The 23247-nt window shown below is 36.2% G+C and overlaps 1 protein-coding gene across 2 annotated transcripts in view; it reads right to left on the bottom strand.

Moving 5' to 3' along the window:
* Positions 1-23247, bottom strand: part of CCDC171 (coiled-coil domain containing 171) — a 3960104-nt gene that overhangs the window by 1010567 nt on the left and 2926290 nt on the right. For both annotated transcript variants that reach the window (XM_044061288.1, XM_044061289.1), the window contains exons 21-22: positions 3660-3805; positions 1598-1652 (exon numbers count right to left, since the gene is read on the bottom strand). In XM_044061288.1, coding sequence (XP_043917223.1) covers positions 1598-1652; positions 3660-3805 — 201 coding nt within the window. The remainder of the gene's footprint in view (positions 1-1597; positions 1653-3659; positions 3806-23247) is intronic.

The raw sequence follows: 23247 nt of genomic DNA, 5'->3' as shown, positions 1-23247 counted from the left end.
GGGCAGTGTCCTAACTCAGTATGTTGTCAGCATCTAAGGGGTGCAGGTGTACTGCCCACAACAAGGGGGCACAGCATGCCTATGCTCTACAATAGTATGTAGCTTAGCCAGGAGGCTGTGCACATGCAGGAGTAAGCATGTACCTCCCAAAAACAGCAACTGTGTAGTGCACAACCTAATTGGGGGGGGGGGTAGGGAAAGGACAGTCCACATCATCATCAAACTGGTCCTCTACCTAAAATACGAGTCCTACATCCACTGCAGAATGGGTGGGCCACAGGGAACTCATTTTAGTGGAGGCATGAATGGGATAACTGGGTACAAGAAAGGGGAGCTACTTGGTAGATCTTCTTGACCACCCATACAAAAATAAACTTTAATATTATTGCCTTCTAACAAATTTATAAGCACAATCAAAACTTAAAACAGAAAAAGTCATCTTTCTATCACAGATAATGATTGACTTTATACTGGCAAGTTCAGACACACAGTTTCATAATCCAAAAGTTATAATCTGTATCCCTACCTTATATACAACAGAGATTTATGTGAGAAAATAATAAGCATTCATACAGCCTAACAGAGTGCATTACATTCAAACTACAAATTATCTTCGTGAACTCAAAATTCCCTTTAAAAAGATTTCATACACAGATAGACAAGATCCTAACAGCCATACTTCTCAAGTGTCCATTTTCAACGTTTGGAACAGCACCTCATAAAATGCAGAACACAGTGATTATAATATCCAGTGGTACCAATGAGTGAATTGTTAGACCAATGAAGCTTTCCAGGAAGGCAGTCCAGTCCATTGCTGATCTGCAGCTGAATCAATGACAGAGCCAAAAGTGAAGCAGTCATAGTTCCCTGCAGAAAAGTACAACAGCCATAGCTGGAAGGTTTAAAATCAGAACAGTGTGTGGAAAGTGGAGCAGCTGAGAAACATGTTTCCAGCCCTACACATAGGCACCCAAAATGCTTACAGAACTCAGTCAAAAAAATAAAAGTAGGGCAGTGCCTTAAACCATGATTTCCTGAGAAATAACTGAAATACATATATAGAAATAAATAGTATTTGTAGAATAACAAGCTTTAGGCTCCAAAGTACAAAAACTTGTCAAAGTGATAGTTGCACCACTGAATAAAACACACTAAGGTCTATTATAATAGGAACATTAGAAGGATTTCAGTAACAAAAATATTCTACTCAACTACAGTTCAGCAAAAATATTTTTCTAAGAGTTCCTTAAAGAAAACAAGTAAGGTAAACATTTAACAAAACTACATCTTATTCCAACAATGAGAACTGTGGCTGGGTCTCTCAGCCCCCACGGACTGGGTTATGATTCTCCTGATAGATATAAACTAATCAGCCTACTTCACAGGGACTCTGCTATCTGGTGCTTTGCAGAAGTCTAAACCAGCATTATCCACAAAAGGAAAAGATCTATTACCTAAAGAAGGTTAACACTCTGAAGACAAGAATGATGAAATACCATGGTATTATTAGCTTATTATTCGTTTCTCGACAGTCTAGTAAGAAAGAAAAAAGGGCCAACTAAAGTAAAAGTTACTAAGAGTGAAACTGAAACAATACCTTTTGAAGATCGGCTTCTGTTAACTTCATAGAACTGATCAAATGTTCTTTATCTCTGAAAAGAAATAAAATAAAATAAAAAACAGCTAGCATAACATTATTAAGATAAAGGGAAATTAAAACTTTAACTTACACTTGTAAACAATACTTTTTCAATTATTTTAGCAGAAATGCTCAACCATTACCATTAACCTCTGCCCCAACGTATACCAGCAATGTCCTACTACCACTAAAATTAGCTCAGAATTCTAGTATGATCACATACAGAAAAGTAGCTTATGTTCTCCCTATTAACTTTCTCCCACTCATTTGTGTCAACAGTAATATCAGCATTATGGTTGTACGGTTAACTTTCAGAAGTAATGCCAATGGTCCACAATGCTAGCATCACTCTAAAATACCACCTACCCATGTGAAAACTGCCAACAGACACCTCCTAAGTGTCCTTATCTGCAGTCTTGCTTTAAGCAAAGTACAGCAAAGCCCCAGTACTAGTTCAGGGGGTGGCATTGTTCACAATGTCTTATCAGAGAAACTGTCTCTCTTCAAATATGACAAAAGACATACTGCACACAACTAAACCCAGAAGGAAAACGCAACATGGCAGAATCCATTTCCACAATGCTACATTTTAGCAATGGACAAATGATGAAAACGCTTTCCTACAAAGTTACTAAACTGCAGAAATAGCCTCTTTCAACATGATGTGGTGTTATCTAAGTTGTTGACCTTATAGAGGAATGCCAAGGGTTTCCACTACAAGCATTGTGGGGCTCTGCGCCTATACATAATTTTTTGTTTTTATCATTAACATTTTCAAATGCTACACTGAAATGGTACTTGACTAAATTTATTTGATAAACTGATTATGCAGCCTCCAAAAACAGCAATAATGCTATAAAGCGGTTTGTGCAACTATTTCAAGTCATGTTTCTGATTATCTTTCTGTGAACCATAAAACTGTATCCAAATGTTTGTTGTGCAGTTACAAGTAATCTGGAAAGAGAGAAGCATGGGTGCAGTGGAAACATGCTGTAAACACATAGGTGAGCTCCGGCTACCAAACAGCAAGGTCAGAGAGGTTAGCTGCTGTGCAAACTGGCTCAAATTAAAATGCACTGCTGTCACACAACTTAAAATAGCTTCACCAAGACCACAAAGAAAATGAACTTAAATATCATGTACAGGGGGAAAAGGACATAAGAAAGTGATGTCAACAGATATTGGGGATTACGACTGTAACACAGTACTGGACAGTGATCAAGGCCACCTGGACGTAAAATCACAATTAACAAAAAAGGCCACAACACAGCTGAGAAAGGAAGTTGAAACAGTATCTCAACTAGTCATTTCCATACCATGGGATTGCTCCATATAAATGGAATATTGTCTTGCATGCCCTAACTAAAGATAGCAAGTGACCATTACTTGCACTCCTGCACCAGTATTTGGAGATGCCATCCCACCATCACAATGACTAAAGGGCTCTGTTCAGCAGTTTTTAATGGACAGATGGACTACAAATACTTTGTACTATTCCCTCAGTCAACATAACGGCAACTCTACAACCAAATTATCTTTTTTTTAAGTTATCAAATATTCACTTAAGGAAATAACAAAGCTATCAGAAACCAGTCATTAGAATACATTTAGTTATGTTCAATATGATAGTTTTAGCAAACAATGCACTAAGGGATAAACTATTTTGGGGAACACATTTACCTGAACCATATGCCCTGCAGAAAACTGCTTATTCTGCCTTGTAACATGCAGATGAATATATTTTAAACCATGCATTTTACAATATAAATTAATAAGATATTTGTAATTTTCATTAACTGATAATAACATTCACTTTAATACAGTCACAATTTTCATTCGACAAATTTACCAAATATATATTAGGCTACAATTATACTTTAAAAGGTTTCTTGGTATATTTCAAATACAGAGCTGTATTTTTAAAAGAAGTTCACATTCTCGTGGAGTAAACCATGTGCATACAAGTAAGAATTGATCTTTTGTCTGTTTTAAGTGATCTCCCCGAGGCCCCAGTGCTCACTTTGCTGCCATGCGGAGGGCGCTCTCTGCATTGCGTATACTTTCCTCCAGTCGACATTTGTCCTGCTCCAGCTGGGTAAGATGTTTATTGAGCTGACGCAGGGATTGATCTTTCCTTCTCAGCTCCATTTTTGCCTCGGAGAGACTCTGGAAGCAGACAGAAAGCAGCATTATTTGTCAGCCTCAAGTCATAACTTCAATTCATGCCATCGGCAATGAAACAACAAAGAAGAATAAAAAACATGAGTTAGAAGCAGACTCAGGCAGTTCAAATCAAGGTTCTGAAACATAAACTCAATACTGCAGGTAGCCAAAGCACCAAGTTTAGTTACAAAATTTAAACAACTCCTTTAAAGAAATGTCCATACTAGTGCACTGCAGACACAGTATTGTCCCTGAGCTGGGGTTTGTGACATAATACAAACAGGATAACTCAGTTATATACAAAATATGGTCAAAATGTCACTTAATAGATTTTTTTTCAGAATAAGTCATGCAGCTTATAGATTACAGTGCAACCTAAAAAAAAAAAAAAAAAAAGGCAAAGGAAGCCTACACAGGTACTTTACCCGTGTTATTTGAAACTATAAATGTCACTGACAACAGATGGATTTCTGGGCAAATGTTTCAAGCCAGGCAATTAGTATTTGATTCTGAACAAATGGCACTCTAAAATGGAACCAATTTATCAACAATTAATTCTGGAAAAATACTAAGGAAAGCATTTTTTATACAGCTGTTGCAATAAAAAGAGGAGGGGGACAGATTCAACAACCACGGTGTTCTGAAGTTACAATACCTCATCACTTTAATTTCACATTATGAAATAAATAGCCTGTAATAAATAATTGCATTTAGTTTCTAGAACATAAAATGTGAAAGGGCAGTTTTATATAACATGTTAAAAAATACTGATACTGAAATCCTTCTTTGTACTGCAGTAAACTTTTTAACAGATCTGAATTTCTACTAGTGTCTATTCTGTGTGCAACTCAAACAGATGATTAGAAGTCTTTCTGTAATCTCTCTTTAATACTACAAGTCCCAAACTAAGTGCACATTTGGCAAAAAAATGGTACCACTCTCTGATGTCAACTCTGAACATCTCTGAAATATAAAAAAAAAATAGTGCTACTTATGTTGGTAACAAAAAATGACTAACTGGCAAGTATTTCGTGTTAACATGTTCTATCTTTAGAAAGGATGCATGGACAAAACATTATTTCATACTGACATTTATTTGTGTGTAGGGATGTTTCAGGGCTGTATAACCGGCATAGTCAGGCTTCTCCATATTTGTGAGCCTAGACCTTTCATGATAACAGTTTTAGAAATGCAGTCTAATCAGCAAAGTGCAATTCTATGTGCCTTGCATTTGAAGTCAGACTGCCAATTCCAGACACATTCCTTTCTCAAGAACAAACTAAAAGAAAATGAAAACTGTGTGGGCTGTGAATTCATATTGCAAGAAAAAGAAATTACTTTTACCAGAAAAGCAGCTGTTCTGGAAGAAATAATGGTGGTATCATTCTGCCCTGGATGATGCCTTACAAAATAATTTGCTTCTGATGACAAGGACCTAAAAGGTAATCCCTCTATACCTTTCAAAACAGTGTAATTTTTCCAGAATGTAACCAGTTCCTAAACATGTGAGGTCAGAAATATATGCTGCTCTCTGCAAAAGTCTGAAGACCAGAGGGTCATTTCTGGTACAAATGAATAACTTTTCACAAAAAAAGAAAGAAATACCCAAGTAAAACCATGCAGATTTTCACCAATGACAACTGCCTAGAGGCAGAATCAATAACAGATGCAGCTTGTAGAGTAATGAAATGAGATTTGACACCAGCATGCAGAGGGCCATCTTTCTTTAAGAAACAACACTAATGTATTAAGCAATTCATCTTAAGGAGCATTTTGGTCACAGGTATTTTGTAATGGTAAAATGACCAGAAGCTACATAAGCAACACATACAGACTTCTGATTGGTTTACTTTTAACTAAGATAACTAAACCCCTATTTTTTGTTTTGCAGTGGAGTCTCTTTCCTCTATGAAAAGAGTTGTAAAAAAACACATGTATGGCAAAGGTACTGTTTCTGAAAAAAGTCACTGTGATGCCCCTGCACTGGCCCAGTAATCAAGGAGCCTCAATCCTTACCAGTGGCAGCAATGAGGGACATACACAATGGGAGGATGACAAGTACACACACAGTAAAGTACAATTTCCCTTAAGAGTACATAGAGATCACAGTCAGCCTGGGGATAGTCTCTGCCTCTTTCTCCAGATCCCCAATTAGACTCCCCACTGGCACAGCTATAGGGTTACGATCTCAGCCAAGTGGCCAAGCTAAGACCTCCAGCACCCTCTGTGTCCAGCCAGTTCTTCGTGTCCCTATCCAAGTAGTTGACACACACTTTGAGATTTGAATGATATACAAACACATGCACACGCACACACACATACATACATGCATGCATGCATGCATGCACACACACACACACACCTGGAAAAGGCTGGTAGAGGTTTACTAGCTATGCCCCCTTCTAACCAGAGTATAAGATAGTACCAGCTGCCACCAGCCACCCTTACTTATCAGCTACGATAAGGCCCTTAAAGGGTGTCCAATCCTACTGTGTAATTTTGCTAATAATCCAAATGGTAAGTGTGATCATGACTTTCAAGGCTATTTAGGAGTGGCCTGTACAGTGTTCACCAAATACATATGTAAGTACACTAAGAGCTTAAATATCTCTAAATAAACCAGCCACAATTAAAAGGTTTAAATATAGTTAATAATAAATAATAAAAGAACAAGACAATACTCAAACACAGTAACTACAGAGTTCAGAATCACGGGAAATATTTAACAACAACACTGCAGGACAGTCTCAAATAAATACAGAAAACATCTAATCTAATCTTTACTATATTCCTATCTATATCTAAAATATACTATCCTCTAAATAACTTACAGAGCAAGGCAAACTTAGTGTTGGTGATAGGATGTTTCCAGGTCCAGGACAACATACAAAATGCACACACTTTCTCTGAGAGAGTTCTTAAATTAATAATCAACATTACTGCTGGGTTAGCTCGGATGGCATCACTCTCTCACCTGCCTTCAGTTCCCAGGCTAACAGAAACTTAACAAAATTTAACATTCCTAAGTGAAAAATACATCTCTCCCAGATGTTCGCTCAGAACTGGAAGTCATAAAACAATTAAGCACTTTTACATTTGAAACCTAACAATTATTCGTGTTTCAAGACAATAAGAAAACCTCTAGCTCTAGACATTGTCTGCTTACTGGGAAATAGGTTCGTAAAACACTACTTTTCAACTTATTTTCTTGAAGTTTTGCAAGTTAACTCTGTATGTTCCAGCTTCTAATATTAAAACATATATTTGTGCAGGTATATAGTTTATATACATTTCTGTTCTTTTCCAGTAGGGTACACTGTGGTTACATTTTAGCTCAGTACTTTACACACACTTTTGCACCAACAGTTTAATATACACATAACATATAGTTCTCTTACATTTGTAAGACAAACATATGAATCATATTAATATTCACAAATGACCTGTAACTGTTCACAAAATTCCAGATAGCTGGGCTGGCAGCATCACAGTCACAAACCACTTTTGGTAAGAAGAAACTGTTAGATCTAATCAAGCCTGGCAGAAAAGACACCTCTATTAATGCAAGTTGCCAGCCATAGCTAAGCTATCAAAGGGTGCTATAGAGTTTTGAAAAGCAAGAAACTAATTTCAAACAGCTGTAAAAGACCCAGTTCAGTGTAGTAAATAACAGATACTTGAGTACTCTCCATATCAAATAATATTTGAAACAGTCCATTGCAATGGGTCTGCTTTTGGGTTGTCCTTCCTGACAGCCATCTCACTACGTATTTCCTGATTTTAAATTCTTGTACTTAGAAGACAGCTTTCTCACCTACTAATTATTTCCCCAATTATAAATTCTTGTGCTTAGTATATGTATGTCCCCTTGACATATGCTACAGCATCTTCCACTTTAAAGGGAGGCAAACTTGCACCTTAATCACCAGTCCTTTTTCACTAGCTGAACATAAGGAACAACTGTGAAAAGAGAAGAAAAGAGGGACATAAAATTAAAAAGACTATAAGGCACCATATGCACTGCAAGTAGTTGTCTCTCTACACATCACAGTCCAACATCTGAATGACCAAATACATCCAAAAGCTTGGTGATCATTTCACCAGGATCCACCTCCACCACACAAACACTAAAACCTCCTCTTATTCACTGCACAAAATAGTACATCTGTAAAACACCTAAATACATATTTTTGCAATAAGGCAAACCTCACTGTGACTTCCAACATCCATCCTTCTTTCATATACTAACTCTGAAACTGCAAGAACATGAAGAAAGGGAAACAGCTGGAACTATATAATACTAGCTTTCTCCTCTTCCCTGTCCTTGTACAACCTTCCATGAAATTGCACTGCTCAGGGGCTATGACAAGAACAGTAATAGTACTTCACAAATGGGACATATGATGAGTGTGATCCAATCAGAGGGCACTCATTTATTGGGTCCACAGTATTTTGTTTCTATTAAAAATGTGTTGCACTTACAAAAGGATTCCTTTCTGCACTAAGCTGAGAGTTCTATCTATCCAGTGCAAGGAAAATGGGAAGAGAGAGACCTAGTGTAGAGGACTCTGCTAAATATTAAATTGATATGATGGCTAGTCATATTTGCTGTAGCTTCCATTAATAATCATTCTACAGTTGATCTGCTGTTGTGTAAAAATCTCAGAGTGGACTAGAACCACTAAAATGAGGGGGGAGAAGTCAGAAAGGTCTGCTGAGAACATTGGGAACCATAACATTGCCTTCCAAAGCTTAGAGCAACAGGAAGGGGGAAGTGACCAATGAAGCCCCAAAGCTATCCAGTGCAATAATAATCAGTCACAGCAGTTCTATGTTGAAGCTTAGCAAGAGCAGAAAGCATAGCTCATACTAAAATGTGTATCATAAAAAGCTATGAGCATTCAAGAGGAGACAGAAGACCCTAGCCCTGTCTCCTAAAGGGATGACACTATTCAAGAAAAACAGAAATCAAAGCTGCAACTCCCTTCCTTGGGGGTATAATTTCCATCCTTCAGACAAAAAACTTATCTGTGAACAAGATGAGTAATCCTGGCCAAAGGTGGACAGGAATAAGATGACCAGAATGGCATTCAACTTCCCAAAAATGCTCTATGGGAGGCTGAGACTCTAAAACTGCTACCCTGACAAAAGACATATCAAGTTCTTCCTTTCACTGAGACTGGATATGCCAAAGGCCAAGAAATGCATTAAGCACTAGAGCAGTTCATAGTCAAAGGAAAAAGGTAGAGAGAGAGAGACAGGCATTAACTAACTGTTCCTTCCCCAATACCACAGTACAAAGACATGAAGTAGAAACCCTTTTCCCCACATTTCGAGGGGAAACCATAACAGTAACCCACTAGAATTGTGACAAAAAACCCTGCCAAAAGGTGGGAGTATGTTCTGTCTACATCGGACTGGTCTCAAGAAAAGAGAGCCTCCAAAGTATCTCACACTACAGTTGTCATGGTGATCAGGATGTAACCAAAATTGGCTCCAGTTTCTTAGCTGTGAACTTGTCTGGCAGATGAGGAATCAATAAGAATGGGGAAAAACAAATAAATACCTAAATAAACCTTCCCCCTCCACTCCAAAAAGAACAAAGCTACTCTTCATTTCCCATAGTCCTACTAGAGAACAAAACTTAGAGAATATGATGTTTACAGTGGTAATGATGAGAACTTTCCAAAGTACCCAATTTGTGGAAAACAGCTAGGATGCACCTAAAATGGAGTAGAAGTTTGTGTAAGAAATAAAAGTTATTTACTTACCACAGTGACAGATTTATATGAGCATGTCCCTCTTCATCAACCAGCTGTATTGAAACTGTAGGCTACCACAGTCAACTAGAATCTAAAACTTTCCCAACCTACTTACCCCCCCCTCCTCTTTATTAATAATACTCTGCCAACTAGCTTCCTCTCCAGATCTCAGGTATGGCATGACTGTACAAGACACGTACTTCAAAGATTCAGGAAGAAGAATTGAAACTGTTGCAAGAAAACAGACCGGGAGAACTGTGGTTATCAAGAGCTGCAGACAAATTGTCAAGATGAAGTTGTCTCTCTGAGTAAACATATACTACAGTAAGATATGCCCAAAAGGGGAAGAATAAAAGGTCCAGAGAAAGCAGCTTTATTAGGCGTTCTTAATTTGGAATCTCAATAAAGAAATCAAGTATATGGAGACCTTCAGAGCTGAACACAAGACTAAAGACTAAAAAGTTGCAATTATTAAAATTTCTTTTTAATCTTTTGAATATGTACAAAAGTATAACCTGACACAAAATTCCAATAATATGCTTACTTAAAGTGATCAGTGCAATGTAATGTGTGCATGTACATGTCTCGAATAAAGGAAGGATGTACCATATGTGGTAGAGAGTTTTTTAAGGCTCATGACTGGCCACAGAGAAAACTGTATACCATGCTTACATATTCCATCTAAATGTTCACTCTGAATTAACATATTGGGGAGGCTAGAAACTCATTCTCAGTATTTGTATCGTTGTTCAGAGAATCCCTACAAACATTGAGACACCAAAAGCATGTCACCCTACTTAACTACTACAAAATTAAATATTGTATAACTGGATTGGGAGGTGTTCCAGTCTCAGCAACCCCATACAGAACCTTCTTAGAAAAAAGCACTACCCACAGTTTCAGTTCATATACGACAAATTCCTTCAACCCAAATTAAAATAGTTAGTGAGACCTGATGCCTACATAAGTTATAGGACACAGGATGACACAATTTCAACTAATAAAGAAGAAAGCAATGCATTATAATACAAGCCCAGCTTATTATGCAATTTTAAAAATTTACAAAACAAGGCCACCCAAGATGGTAACCCTTGTTAGCCAGTATAAATGCACTTGTATAGATAAGTGTCCAGTGGTTCTTGCCATGTGCTTCTCTTATTACTAAGCAAGTGAAATTATGTTTCAGCTCTTCCTTACTCTCCTTTGTCACATGTCTTTAAGTAGACATAATGCTTACTTTAAGCACTTCAGCACGTGAGCATGGATCCGATATCAGCTTGAACTGCAATCTTTTTATGTCGGTGTATCAAACCTTGTACAGTATATTTAGTTATATATTCAAGGTCTAGAATTGAAGAATTATCCTGTGTTAACCTGACTTGTAACTGCAGTGGAGAAAAATAAACATAAATAAGACAGACAGATGTGCATTGCATAGTCACATAAAAATAACAACTTGTTCAGCAATATCTAACACTGCCTATCCAGAATTTGGAGACAAAGATCTTACAAAATGATATCAAAGATGCGGTGGCACATTTGCAGTGACTGACAACTCACAATGCACTGCAACATCAACATCTTTAGGTATGTGAAATACACTATAAAGAATATGGCCACCCTTAACCACACAAAACACAGATAAATCTGAGCATGGACACTTAACTTTTCCTCATCCGTGGCATTGAGACTATGACATCCTGGGCCTTCCCCATTAGGAATGACAAAAATGAAGTCTGTCCTACTCTACCCTGATGATGGGCTCAGAAAGGACGTATATTAGTTTATGGAGACCTACATGGCTTGCAACCATGAAACTGCTTAGGATAGGGATTCTATCTCTCCTGATAGGGATGACTGCAATTAGGGGTACAGAGAATAGGCAAGAGGGGGAAGTAATTTACTGAAGAAAACTGGTAAAGGAATCAAAGTACTGGGAGCAAATAATTAGAGAGGGAAATATAATAGAATGGGACGAAGCCAAGAGTTTATTTGGACTGCAGGCTATAGAATGTCTTCCCTTTTGGACAAACAATTCACAAATAAACAATGGGAGATATATGCACCGCTCCCAAATATGAAACAAAGTCTAAAATATTTAGGATCTTTGCTACATGCTTAATGTTTTTAAAGGTCATTTTATACCCCAAGTAGACTCCAAAGAATTTTTCCTTAGGTAGACTGCAAATGTTGGAGATGTGATAGGGAAGAAAAATGCACTTGGGAACGTATTTTTTAGGGAGTGTAATGAGTTGGCAGATGTTTAAAAATTCCCTGCAGACTACTCTATCAGAAATACTGGATGAGCAAACTGGTGTAACTAAGAAAATGATTTTTTTTTTTTAGCTGTGATACAGAATCAGAACTGCCTAGATATGGTAAGGCCTTGCTTAGTTTAATTCGGGTGGCTGGAAAAAAGCAATTATTGGAAAATGGAAATCAAAGTCTAAACCAACTGTACTAGAAGTAGTGAATATAGCAACAGAGATAAGGTAGAAGCTAATTACACAAAAAATATGGGAATTATGGTAATACATGCAGAATAATGTTTTGGAGGAGGAATAAGGTTTAAGAAAAGGCAGGAATTGACTGAGCTTTGTAATGTTTGACTGACCATGACTGGAGAGATTATAAGTGATGTATAATTTTTGCAACTGAAAATATGTCAAAATGGTTATTCTTCTTCTATATAAATGTATGATTGCCTATATTGTGATAATCCAATAAAGATGTTTCTTGTTTAAAAAAATGATAGGGATTCTATGAAGGATTTTTTCAATGAGACCACTACCAACCAGTTGTCCAGGTAAGGAAGTACATGGAGATTCTTCTCCAGCCAGGCTTTTTCCACCACAGTCAGCACTTTGGGAATTACTTGCACAGGACAGATATAATGGTAGTGAAAATGTTATCCACAAAGCATGATTAAAAGAAACATCCTGCCAGAAGGCATCCACTATGTCCAGAGACATCATCCAAGTTGTCTGTGTTATCAGGTAAAAGAGACCCTTGAGAATTAATACTTGGAACATGAAATACTGGTTGTGCTTGCTGAAGCTTTTAATGTCCAGAATGTAAAGCTGTTTCCCATTCCCATTAGAACTAGAAGGATTTTGAAGTGAAATGTCTGAAAGAGTTATGAAAATTTTTAGAGTGAAATGTTTAGCCTCATTATGAAAGAAAGTACACCCTTTAAAGCTTCTATGAGAAGCAAAGTTTCGGCCTATCACTACAGCTCCATGGATCAACATAGGCTTAAGTGTGGAGTTATTTCCAGGCCATAATACAAAATTTATTTCCCAAGATAATGTTTAGAACTCACTGGTACTTTGGCATACCTCTCCAAGATGATGTAAACTCAGAGAACTGCAACAACCCCCAAAAGGTCACTCCTGGATTTAGTTCAAACTTGGATTTCTCATTTGGCAGGGTATTACTTCTCATCTTAATGAAATGCCTGGCTACAATGTCTCCTTGGAAATAATCAATAGGTGGCAGACGGCTTGCTCATAACTGGAGATAAATAGACACTAATCCTCAAGACTGACTGGCTAGCCTACAAAGTTGATAAGACCCTTTTTTCACTTTGCTTGAGTGACATGGCTGTTGAGTCATCCCAGTGTTCACCTGAAGTGCTCTTGGGAATAGCCTGCATCTGAATGCATTTAGTGCTAAGAGTCGTCTTCTTCTTTCGGCTTTTTCCTGGTTAGGGGTCGCCACAGCTGATCACCTGTCCGCTCATGATTGGCAGTGGAGTTTTACAGTGTCGAGTTGCCAGCCCGGCGTCCAACCTTCCACAGAAGGCGCACACACGCACTCACACCTGCTATCATTTCTTTTAGACTGATATGAATCCTTTACACAGGGGCCAGACTTATTTTGTCTGACAGATCTTGCAGCCACAGCTGGAGCCTGTAGTCCAATACAGCTGCTGTCAATAAAGCTACTGGATGATACAGAAGGAAGGACTGCATCGCTACAACTGCAACAGTAATTTATAACTGTCATTTTCTTTACCAATGAGTCTGTTTTCTGATCAAATTGTGCAGATAATGCTGAGACTTCCACATGGGACGTCTGACATTGATCATGAGAAGCCGCCTAAGAAACATCTTTGCTGATAGTCTGACCTGGGGACATCACTGATATTCCCTGCAGGAAAACATTAATTCATTCGTTCATTTATTTATTTAGTTATTTGCCAAGTTCAGGACTGCACCCAGAATAAACTAACTGCATTGGTGCAGTCTTTTTTTTGTCATTTACTTCAGCCTAGAGATTCTACAATCCTGAGAAAGTTCAGCAAGTATTAAAGACATTGAGCATGAAGGAAAGTCATCCAGGTATTGGTAACTGTGTACTCTCATTTCCTTAGCATTCATTATTACTAGGGCCAGGCAGTTAGTGAATATTCCTGAGGCAGTTGTGAGGCCACAATTAAAAGACTACAGATTGAAAGTACTGTCTTCATACACTGAACCTCATTTTGCCTCGTAGTTTTGCTCTTCCCTTCATAAATTTTTGGAATTTCTACTAAATCCCTAAAAACTAGAGTCAGTCAATAATGCCAGACACGAAAGTTTCAGATGTCTTATTTTTCAGAAAAATTAATGCTGATGCAAATCCCATTTTCTATTAATTTTATAAGCAAATTAATCTAATATTGAAAAACTGTCCCCGATTTTGGACCTTTCTCCCCATTATTTTGGCTTTATGCTTAATTCTTGAGCAAAGAAATAGAGAGATATGGAGCAGTATGAGCCTACAAAAGAATGTGTGCACTTTTGTGAGTGTGCTCTTCAGCAGCACTGTGCCTTGCTAAAGCCAAGCATAGTATAGGCAATATTCTACACTTGCCAGCAAGTACGGGGAGAGTTAGAAGTATTTTAAAAGTTTTGTAACCCCCCCCACACACACACACACACACACACAAAATGTCAACTGTGAACTTCAGTTTTCATCTCCTACTTCTAGTGTTGTAAGATGCTGGAGATGGGACCAAAAAAAAAGGGAGAGATGTACACTTTTGCAGGGCTAATTGTCTAGCTTTACTTTCCACTCACAATAAATCCATGGACTTTATTGTTACATCTATAATAGCTAAAGTATGGAACAAACTATCTCAAGTTGTCAGCCATTCTGACTCGCTCATCACTCTTTCAAACAACTTATAAAGTGTCATCTACCTAAACAATAGCACTGCCATTGCTAAGCCAACTAACTCCACGAAGCACGTGCTGTCAGACAATATTACTATCCCTATTATCCTGGCAGACTCTCCCCTTACCTTAAATTCTGCAAGTCTGCAAAAGTCACACATCGCCTTTAATCCTCCTCCCTGACATCAGCAACATTTCATCACTTCTCCACTTTACTATCCCAGCTAGTAGTTACATTATCCTTCTTTTAAAACCAGCATTGTTCGGTCACAGCTATTATTATTATTTTTTTTACAACTACTGCTTATTTTCTTTTCCTGCATGTCACTGGTTTGTCTAAAATGTACCATTTGTAAGTCTTTTACTGCTCTTATGATCTGCATCTAAAGACTTTCTTTCCAGCCTACACCCTCTGATTTACTCCAGAGGTCTCACTCTGATAATTCAACAATCATGGAGAAAAGAAATAATGAAGCAAAAAGGCTCAAAATCACAAACACATTTATTGCATTTTATTCATTTAGAAAGATAAAACAATATTTATATTAACATGCACAGTCTAAATATTAAGTCTAGAATGTTAATGTTGCACATTATTTTAATACATGCTTCAATGAGCAGACAAAACATCACAAATTTTAGGAACGATAAACCAAATTCTGAGGCAAAATGAGTGACATTTTGCAAACTCAGGGGCAAGTGAACACTAATCTAACTTCTGCCAGTTTGGAGAAGACTAGTAATCATGTTGTTTGAGTTGAGAGTCACCTATCTTTTATATTTTATAACTTGTTCCCATTGCTGCTGTCCTCTTCATTACTCACTTTGAAAACTATTACTACATGTTATAAATATATTTTATCATTACACTTTGTCTATTTTATATAGTTCACTTATATGAGTCTATCATTCTAAATGTCTTTTTTTGTTAAGATGGAGGTTTTTCCTTGAGTTTTGACTGAAAACAGTCTCATCAAAGCTGCAACTAACCAGTTAACAAAGATACACAAATAAAGTACAGCAGGACTGTGGTAAGGGGCAAACAGGAGTAATGGGAAGCCTGGATAAACTCAGAAAGTGTGTGTGTATGTGTGTGTGTTGTGTGTAAGCAACAACTGTGGATGCCTCACAGCATGTGCATGTACAGCTGGATGCACTCTGATGGAAACTGCATCTGACTACTGCAAACTGCATGTGGTTTTCAAACTAGCATCTGCTCCATCAAGAATAAAGAAGTTGCTGTGAGATGCAAACTCATCACCCTTGTATAACCTTTCTAAAGATGACAAAGTATGCAGAGCAACAGACAATTGGAACTGTTATAGGTAATAATTCCATATCACTAAAAATATATTAAGAGTACTTGGGGACAAACTACAAAACAGAGTGCATAGCCCTGCTTCTCTCCTTTGGTTTGTACGTAATCATCTGCTGGAAATACTGAATTATGTTGCTGTGAAAATTACTGGATTAGCAGGATGGAAAAACGGGTGGGCTACTAGATGCATAAAGTTAAACAGCTTGTTTTCAGGCAAATGTTCATAGCTATAAAACACTAATGTACAACCAAAAAAGAATGAAAGTGTTAAGGAAATGTATCCATATACTTTTAGTATGCATTTCCTGCGCTACTGGAAACATCATTAACTTTTGCTGCTTTAACGATGTTTACTCAGATGTGTATCTGAAGCTGCTCTCATAAATTCTTGCAGAGCTACACTCAGGCCATGGAATGCTGTGATGATTGACTATCTTTCTGCAGGATCTTCAGTGTGCAACAAAATTCAGTCTTACAGAACTTGCTGTTTACACGGGCAACTGCTGTTTTTTCCCCCTCACAGTGCCAGCCATACCTCTCAACCTCTTACCATTAGAAATCTGGACAAAGCTAAAAATAATGGGGGTAAAAAGTCCCAAAAATAAAGACAAATTTTAAATATTGCTCTTATAAACTTTGCTAGAATAAAAAGTGCTGTGTTAGCACACATTTTCTGAAAGATATGAAGTCTGATACTCAAAAGTCTGTCATTATTTAGTTACTTCAATCCTTAATGATTTGTTAGAAAACCATTTATTTATAAGGAACAGACCAAAAATAAGAGGCAAAAATCTGGACAGTTGAGAGGTATGGTGCCAGCCTTCTGCATTTAACATTATTTATCCCAATACCTTTCCTCTGAGGTTACAATGCAATGTCATTTTTAGTAATAAACTAGAAAGGGACTGCATTTTACCAATTCAAAGAATAAATCTTGGCATGCTACAAGAGATACTAAAGAAGATAGCTAGAAATCCTGGTTGAACAATGTTGTTGTTTTTCTTTCGGCTTTTCCCAGTTAGGGGTCGTCACAGCGGAACTCCGGTCCGCTAATGATTGGCAGTAGATTTTTAGGGTACCAAGGTGCCAGCTCGACACCCAACCTTCAACGAAGGCACATCCATTCACGCATGTCTTTCGAACGCTACTCAATTGCGGGGAGGACATGCAGACTCCACACAGAAAAGACATGAAGGCTCCACACAGAATGCGCTCCAGCCGAGAATTGAACGGGAGAATCTCTTCCTGTGAGGCGACAACGCTACCGCTGCACCACCTGCACTTTGTGTAATCGAGGCTCATCAATACTGTCTATGGAAAGAAAACACAAAAGCTAATACTGTGATTCATCTAATGGCACATGGCCAGGCTTTAACAGCTAATGACAAAATTTTTTCTCTGGCTTTGTAGCTGAGTAGGACAGTCTGACTGTTTTACTATCCACAGCGTTTACGTCATGAATATGTCCACAGTGAACATTTCTAATGACTCCCTTTTGCATGATTTACTTGCTCAGCTGCATTTTTTTTTTTTTTTTTATGTTTTGGCATCCTGAGTTCCAGGGTGATGTACAATGTCCAAAACACTCACCAGCTTTATATTTTAATTTAACTCTATTGTTTTGGATTTCTAATTTGCAGATTTTATTTGATCAAGAAACAGTATGTGGGTAACTTTGTACTGCTGAAGCACTCAGACTTGGGCATTAACAGCTCTTGCCACAGAAATGAACCACAAATAAAGAATAGGATAAAATCACCTATCCAGGACACTGTGTAGATGTTTTTAGCTTGTTCATATTCAGACGTTTATTTATGCACCTGTTACATCATTAACAGTTTAACTACAACCTTAGAGGATCATCAAATAAAGATATAAACTTCACAAAGTGCAAACAAAACACACACACAAACCCTAAAATACCCTAGCACACCTATAACATATCTCCTAAACTCAAATGAATACTTACATTAAATCTAAAAAAAAAAAATAATTAAAATAAATAGATAAAGTACATTTAAACAGGGCTATGTTTTTATAGGTTCATAGATTAGTACTAGGCTAACTGCCCTTGTGGGCCATTTTAAGTCTAGCCAATTATCCCATGTGAGAATCAAACCCTGCACATTGTGTTTGCAAGGTAAACACCTTAATCATTATGCTAACCTCCCACCTCATCTGAAGAAAATGGTGATATTAATGGTAGATGGGGAGAGGAGGTAGAAGTGGTTATTCCTTGGGTATGGGAAAGGGAAAATATTTGGTGTTTAAGGTATATTTGTCTGTAATAGACACTAGTAAAAGTAGTAAACAGAGCTGAAGAACATGGTAAGCAGACTGTTGGACAGGTGGTCTGGCAGATCTTCACAATGTGGTGGGGGAGGAAGGAAGTTGTAAGAATTGTAACATATTCTCGAATTTATCTGGGATGGCATATTATGGCTAGTCCACAAGATGGGATACAGCGGAAATACAGATTTATATGGAGTGGTAGTAGAGTTAAGACACAAAGACAAAATGCGAGATGAAAGGCTGAGGGAGAGTGGGAGGCTGCCAGATTTCTGATAGCATATGACAACCATAAATATATCACAGAGACTGACGGGATATGAGTAATGGGAACTTACTGGGTGGGGTTGCGGTAGCGTTGGAGGGAGGGAAGATATAAGGCTAATTCATTGAGGAAAGAGGCAAATACTAATATGTTAAAACATTTATAAGCAAGGTGATAGTAGTGAGGTAAGTCACCCCTCACGGCATAGGCTGTGTTAGAGAAATGGGAGTATGTATGGTCTACTGAACCAAAAACAATACAGCTCCGGTAACAATAAAGGCCGTCTTCTCAATCCCAATGTATGATCCACAAACGCAGAAGAAATAGTCCAATAGGGTAAAAAACAGGTTTAATAAATCCACCAGATAAAACAAGGTTTATACATCCACTGATTGAGCGCTTTCGTCTCCATCCGGAGACTTCTTCAGAATGAATTAACAAACAGATCTTGTGTCTTATATACATACAAAATGGGCTGGCAATCAAGATTGATTAATCAATAAATTATTTCTTAAAGAACCATCTTGCATATTAACCGCCAAAAAATATATATACATAATATATAGTGTATATGTATGTTTTGATACATATACAGGAACAGTAAATTAGTACTACCCAGGAACTTTGTACCACCACAACTTAATAAAGTAATCAAGGACAGCCAGTTCCACTGGAATATAAACAATTCCGTGCTGTCTTATCCTATGTCTGCGATCACCAAAACAATGAAAGCCAGTGTATTCATAACAAACATTTAAAATATTTACATATTTAAATATATCTATGTTAAAATATATCTATGTTAAATTCTATGTTAAAATGAATATGCCCATTGTAGGCATATAAAAAGTAATAAACTATAAAAGGTAGTTCGCTACAAAAATCACTATAAAATTCACTATATAAATATTTATATATCTTGTTGCATAAATACATCAAAGACATCATGAAAATCCCTAATAATAAATAATAAATAATATATTTCAACCACAAACCAAAAAGCAATGTTATTTTAACCACAAGAAGGACCAGTGAAAGACAGCTCTACTTTCCACCCAGATGAATTTATTGATAAAACCTTAGTCTTGTCTCTAGCGCCTTGGCTGTTGCCTTTACAGAGTAAAAAAACTTTATCCATTAATACATCCACATTATATACTCTCTTAACATTTCCAATAAATCAATTAAGCAATTAAATAAAACTTATTCATAATTACTAATAAAACAATCAACATGTAAAACCCTGCCAATTACACTCCTTATTGAGCCCACTGGGTTGCAAAGTCTCATATTTCATAATCAAAATAGCTTCTTTTTTCTTTAAAATATGTGTTAACAAATTCTCATCACCATACTGATTTTCTATTTGTTCTAAAATTGTAACTTTCATTTCTTTAATAGCCCCCCCATGTGCTAAATGGAAATGTTCTGCTACGGGGCTTAACACTGTTTTATTTTTAACTTCCCTAATGTCTTCCTTTATTCTCTCTGCTAAACTTCTTTTTGTTTCCCCTATATAATTTTTACCACAGGAACATTTGATCACATAAATTACTCCCCTGCTCATATATAATAACTATAAAATCAAATTTGACGGGTTACAGATAGGTGGGGAAATCAATTATTTGGATATTTCTTTGAAAGGACAAGTAGGTAAGAAGATTCATACTACGATACATAGGAAGTTTAATCAGATGAATAAGATGTTACATGCCACTAGCTGTCATCCAGAACACACTTTAAAGTCCATAACTTATGGAGAAATGTTGAGAATTAAAAGATTATGCAGTGATGTTAAAGAGGCAAAAAATGAAACTAAAAAAATTGTGTATAACTTCATAGAGAGAGGTTATAATTCAGATGAAGTTAAATCAAGTTACGTTAAATTATATGGAGAAGGTCATGTAGGAACAATTAACAAGAGAATTATTAAGAACAGTAAGTCTGAAATAATAAATAGAAAGAAAGTTCCAAAATGTTCTTTGTCACAAAATATACTGTTTTTCTAATAAAATGAATGATATAGTAAAAAGTTTTTGAAAACAAATTAGAAGAGAAGTACCTTCACTAATAGACGTTGAGCTTTGTGTCTCCTATCGGAGGGGACGCAGTTTAAAAGATTTTTTAGTCCGGGAAAGATATAAGAGACCAATACAAAAGATAGGAAATGTTATTACTAAGAAGGGAACATTTCCCTGTGGAAAATGTGCCATATGTCAATATATAATAAATGAGGCAGAAAAAATAGGAGATAGAAGTTTTAACACCATGGGCACGTATTCCTGTATGAGCAGGGGAGTAATTTATGTGATCAAATGTTCCTGTGGTAAAAATTATATAGGGGAAACTAAAAGAAGTTTAGCAGAGAGAATAAAGGAAGATTTAAATATACACTAAATATATAAAACAGACAATACGCCAAGCGTATATAACATTCACAGGGCAACCACGACTTTAACAAATTTCGAAGAAGTTAGTACTTGATAGCGACAAATACATACTGCACGAATTGATAAACAAACAAATAATTTTATTGAATAGCGAGCGCTTTCACCAAAATGGCTTCTTCAAGCTTTGCAAAACATAAACAGCATAGATGTTCAAATACTGCTACCAAAGCAGCAATTGGTTTGCATCATTAGTGACGTCATCACTGACCATACATATTCACATCTTAAATATTAAAGCCTCAGCGTTACAAACACAAATTCATAAAATAAAACATTTTCATAATATGTACTTTATACCTAATAGAGTTAACTAACAAATTTATACAAAAATATAAAAAATATATACCTCAGTACTACAAACATATAAAATTCAAGTCCATAAAACAAGCGTTGAGATCTCAACCACACAAACTACATATACCTAAAAAATACATATACCTAAAAGACATATGTACAAATACTATCGAATGCATGTAATGATAGCATATAATAAAACATATACATATAAACATGTATCTTCAACACTTCTATTCGTGAAGAACACATATTGTAAGCTTAAAAAAATATATATATAGTAGCGTACAAAACAATAGAATGTGAAACTACAAAAATAGACATTCATATATCACGATTTCAACACTTTAAACCTTCTATCCCTAGAAACTTGCTTCAAGTAAACGTTATCATACAAACCTGAGTAGAAATTATAAAAGCATATGTAATAAAAAATATAATAAAACACAAAAAACTACAAATGCATATGAACATGTATCTATAGAACTTCTATTCGTGAGGAATACATATTAAAAGCTCAAAAAATATATATAATAGAGTACGAACAATACAATGAGGGAATACGAATGTATGTGTTCAAACATCAGGGTTTCAACACTTTAAGCCTTCTATTCCTAAGGACTGGCTTCAAATGAACTTTGTCATTCAAGCCAGGTGGCTTATCAGCTCTACATCTTACTATCCATTTTAGCTCACATTCCTCAATAAAATTGTTGAAATCACCTCCCACTACAATATATTGTATTGTTCGTACTCTATTATATATATATTTTTTGAGCTTTTAATATGTATTCCTCACGAATAGAAGTTCTATAGATACATGTCATATGCATTTGTAGTTTTTTGTGTTTTATTATATTTTTTATTACATATGCTTTTATAATTTCTACTCAGGTTTGTATGATAAAGTTTACTTGAAGCAAGTTTCTAGGGATAGAAGGTTTAAAGTGTTGAAATCATGATATATGAATGTCTATTTTTGTAGTTTCACATTCTATTGTTTTGTACGCTACTATATATTTTTTTTTTAAGCTTACAATATGTGTTCTTCACGAATAGAAGTGTTGAAGATACATGTTTATATGTATATGTTTTATTATATGCTATCATTACATGCATTTGATAGTATTTGTACATATGTCTTTTAGGTATATGTATTTTTTAGGTATATGTAGTTTGTGTGGTTGAGATCTCAACGCTTGTTTTATGGACTTGAATTTTATATGTTTGTAGCACTGAGGTATATATTTGTTATATTTTTGTATAAATTTGTTAGTTAACTCTATTAGGTATAAAGTGCATATTATGAAAATGTTTTATTTTATGAATTTGTGTTTGTAACGCTGAGGCTTTAATATTTAAGATGTGAATATGTATGGTCAGTGATGACATCACTAATGATGCAAACCAATTGCTGCTTTGGTAGCAGTATTTGAACATCTATGCTGTTTATGTTTTGCAAAGCTTGAAGAAGCCATTTTGGTGAAAGCGCTCGCTATTCAATAAAATTATTCGTTTGTTTATCAATTCGTGCAGTACGTATTTGTCGCTATCAAGTACTAACTTCTTCGAAATTTGTTAAAGTCGTGGTTGCCCTGTGAATGTTATATACGCTTGGCATATTGTCTGTTTTATATATTTTATTGGTCACAGGAGCATTTACTCTCGGGCTGTGCTTCTTTATTATACTCATCACTAAATGTTTCAGATATTTTCCTTAATTTAATCAGGAAACCATCAGGAACTTAAATAATAGTTTCAATAAGACAATTTCATCCATCATAAAAACTCCTACAGTTCAGACATACTAACACTCCCTATACCTCAAATACATGCCTTACTCAACTGCAAAAGAGTTACTGAGAATATCCTGAGAGGCACAATGTGATCAAAACGTAATTATGCATT

This window comes from Protopterus annectens, chromosome 2.part0, assembly GCF_019279795.1.
Source record: "Protopterus annectens isolate FY-2018-M chromosome 2.part0, PAN1.0, whole genome shotgun sequence".
NCBI classification, from domain to species: Eukaryota; Metazoa; Chordata; order Ceratodontiformes; family Protopteridae; genus Protopterus; species Protopterus annectens.
Note: the sequence above shows the minus strand (reverse complement) of the source record. Positions and strands in the feature narration are given on the sequence as shown.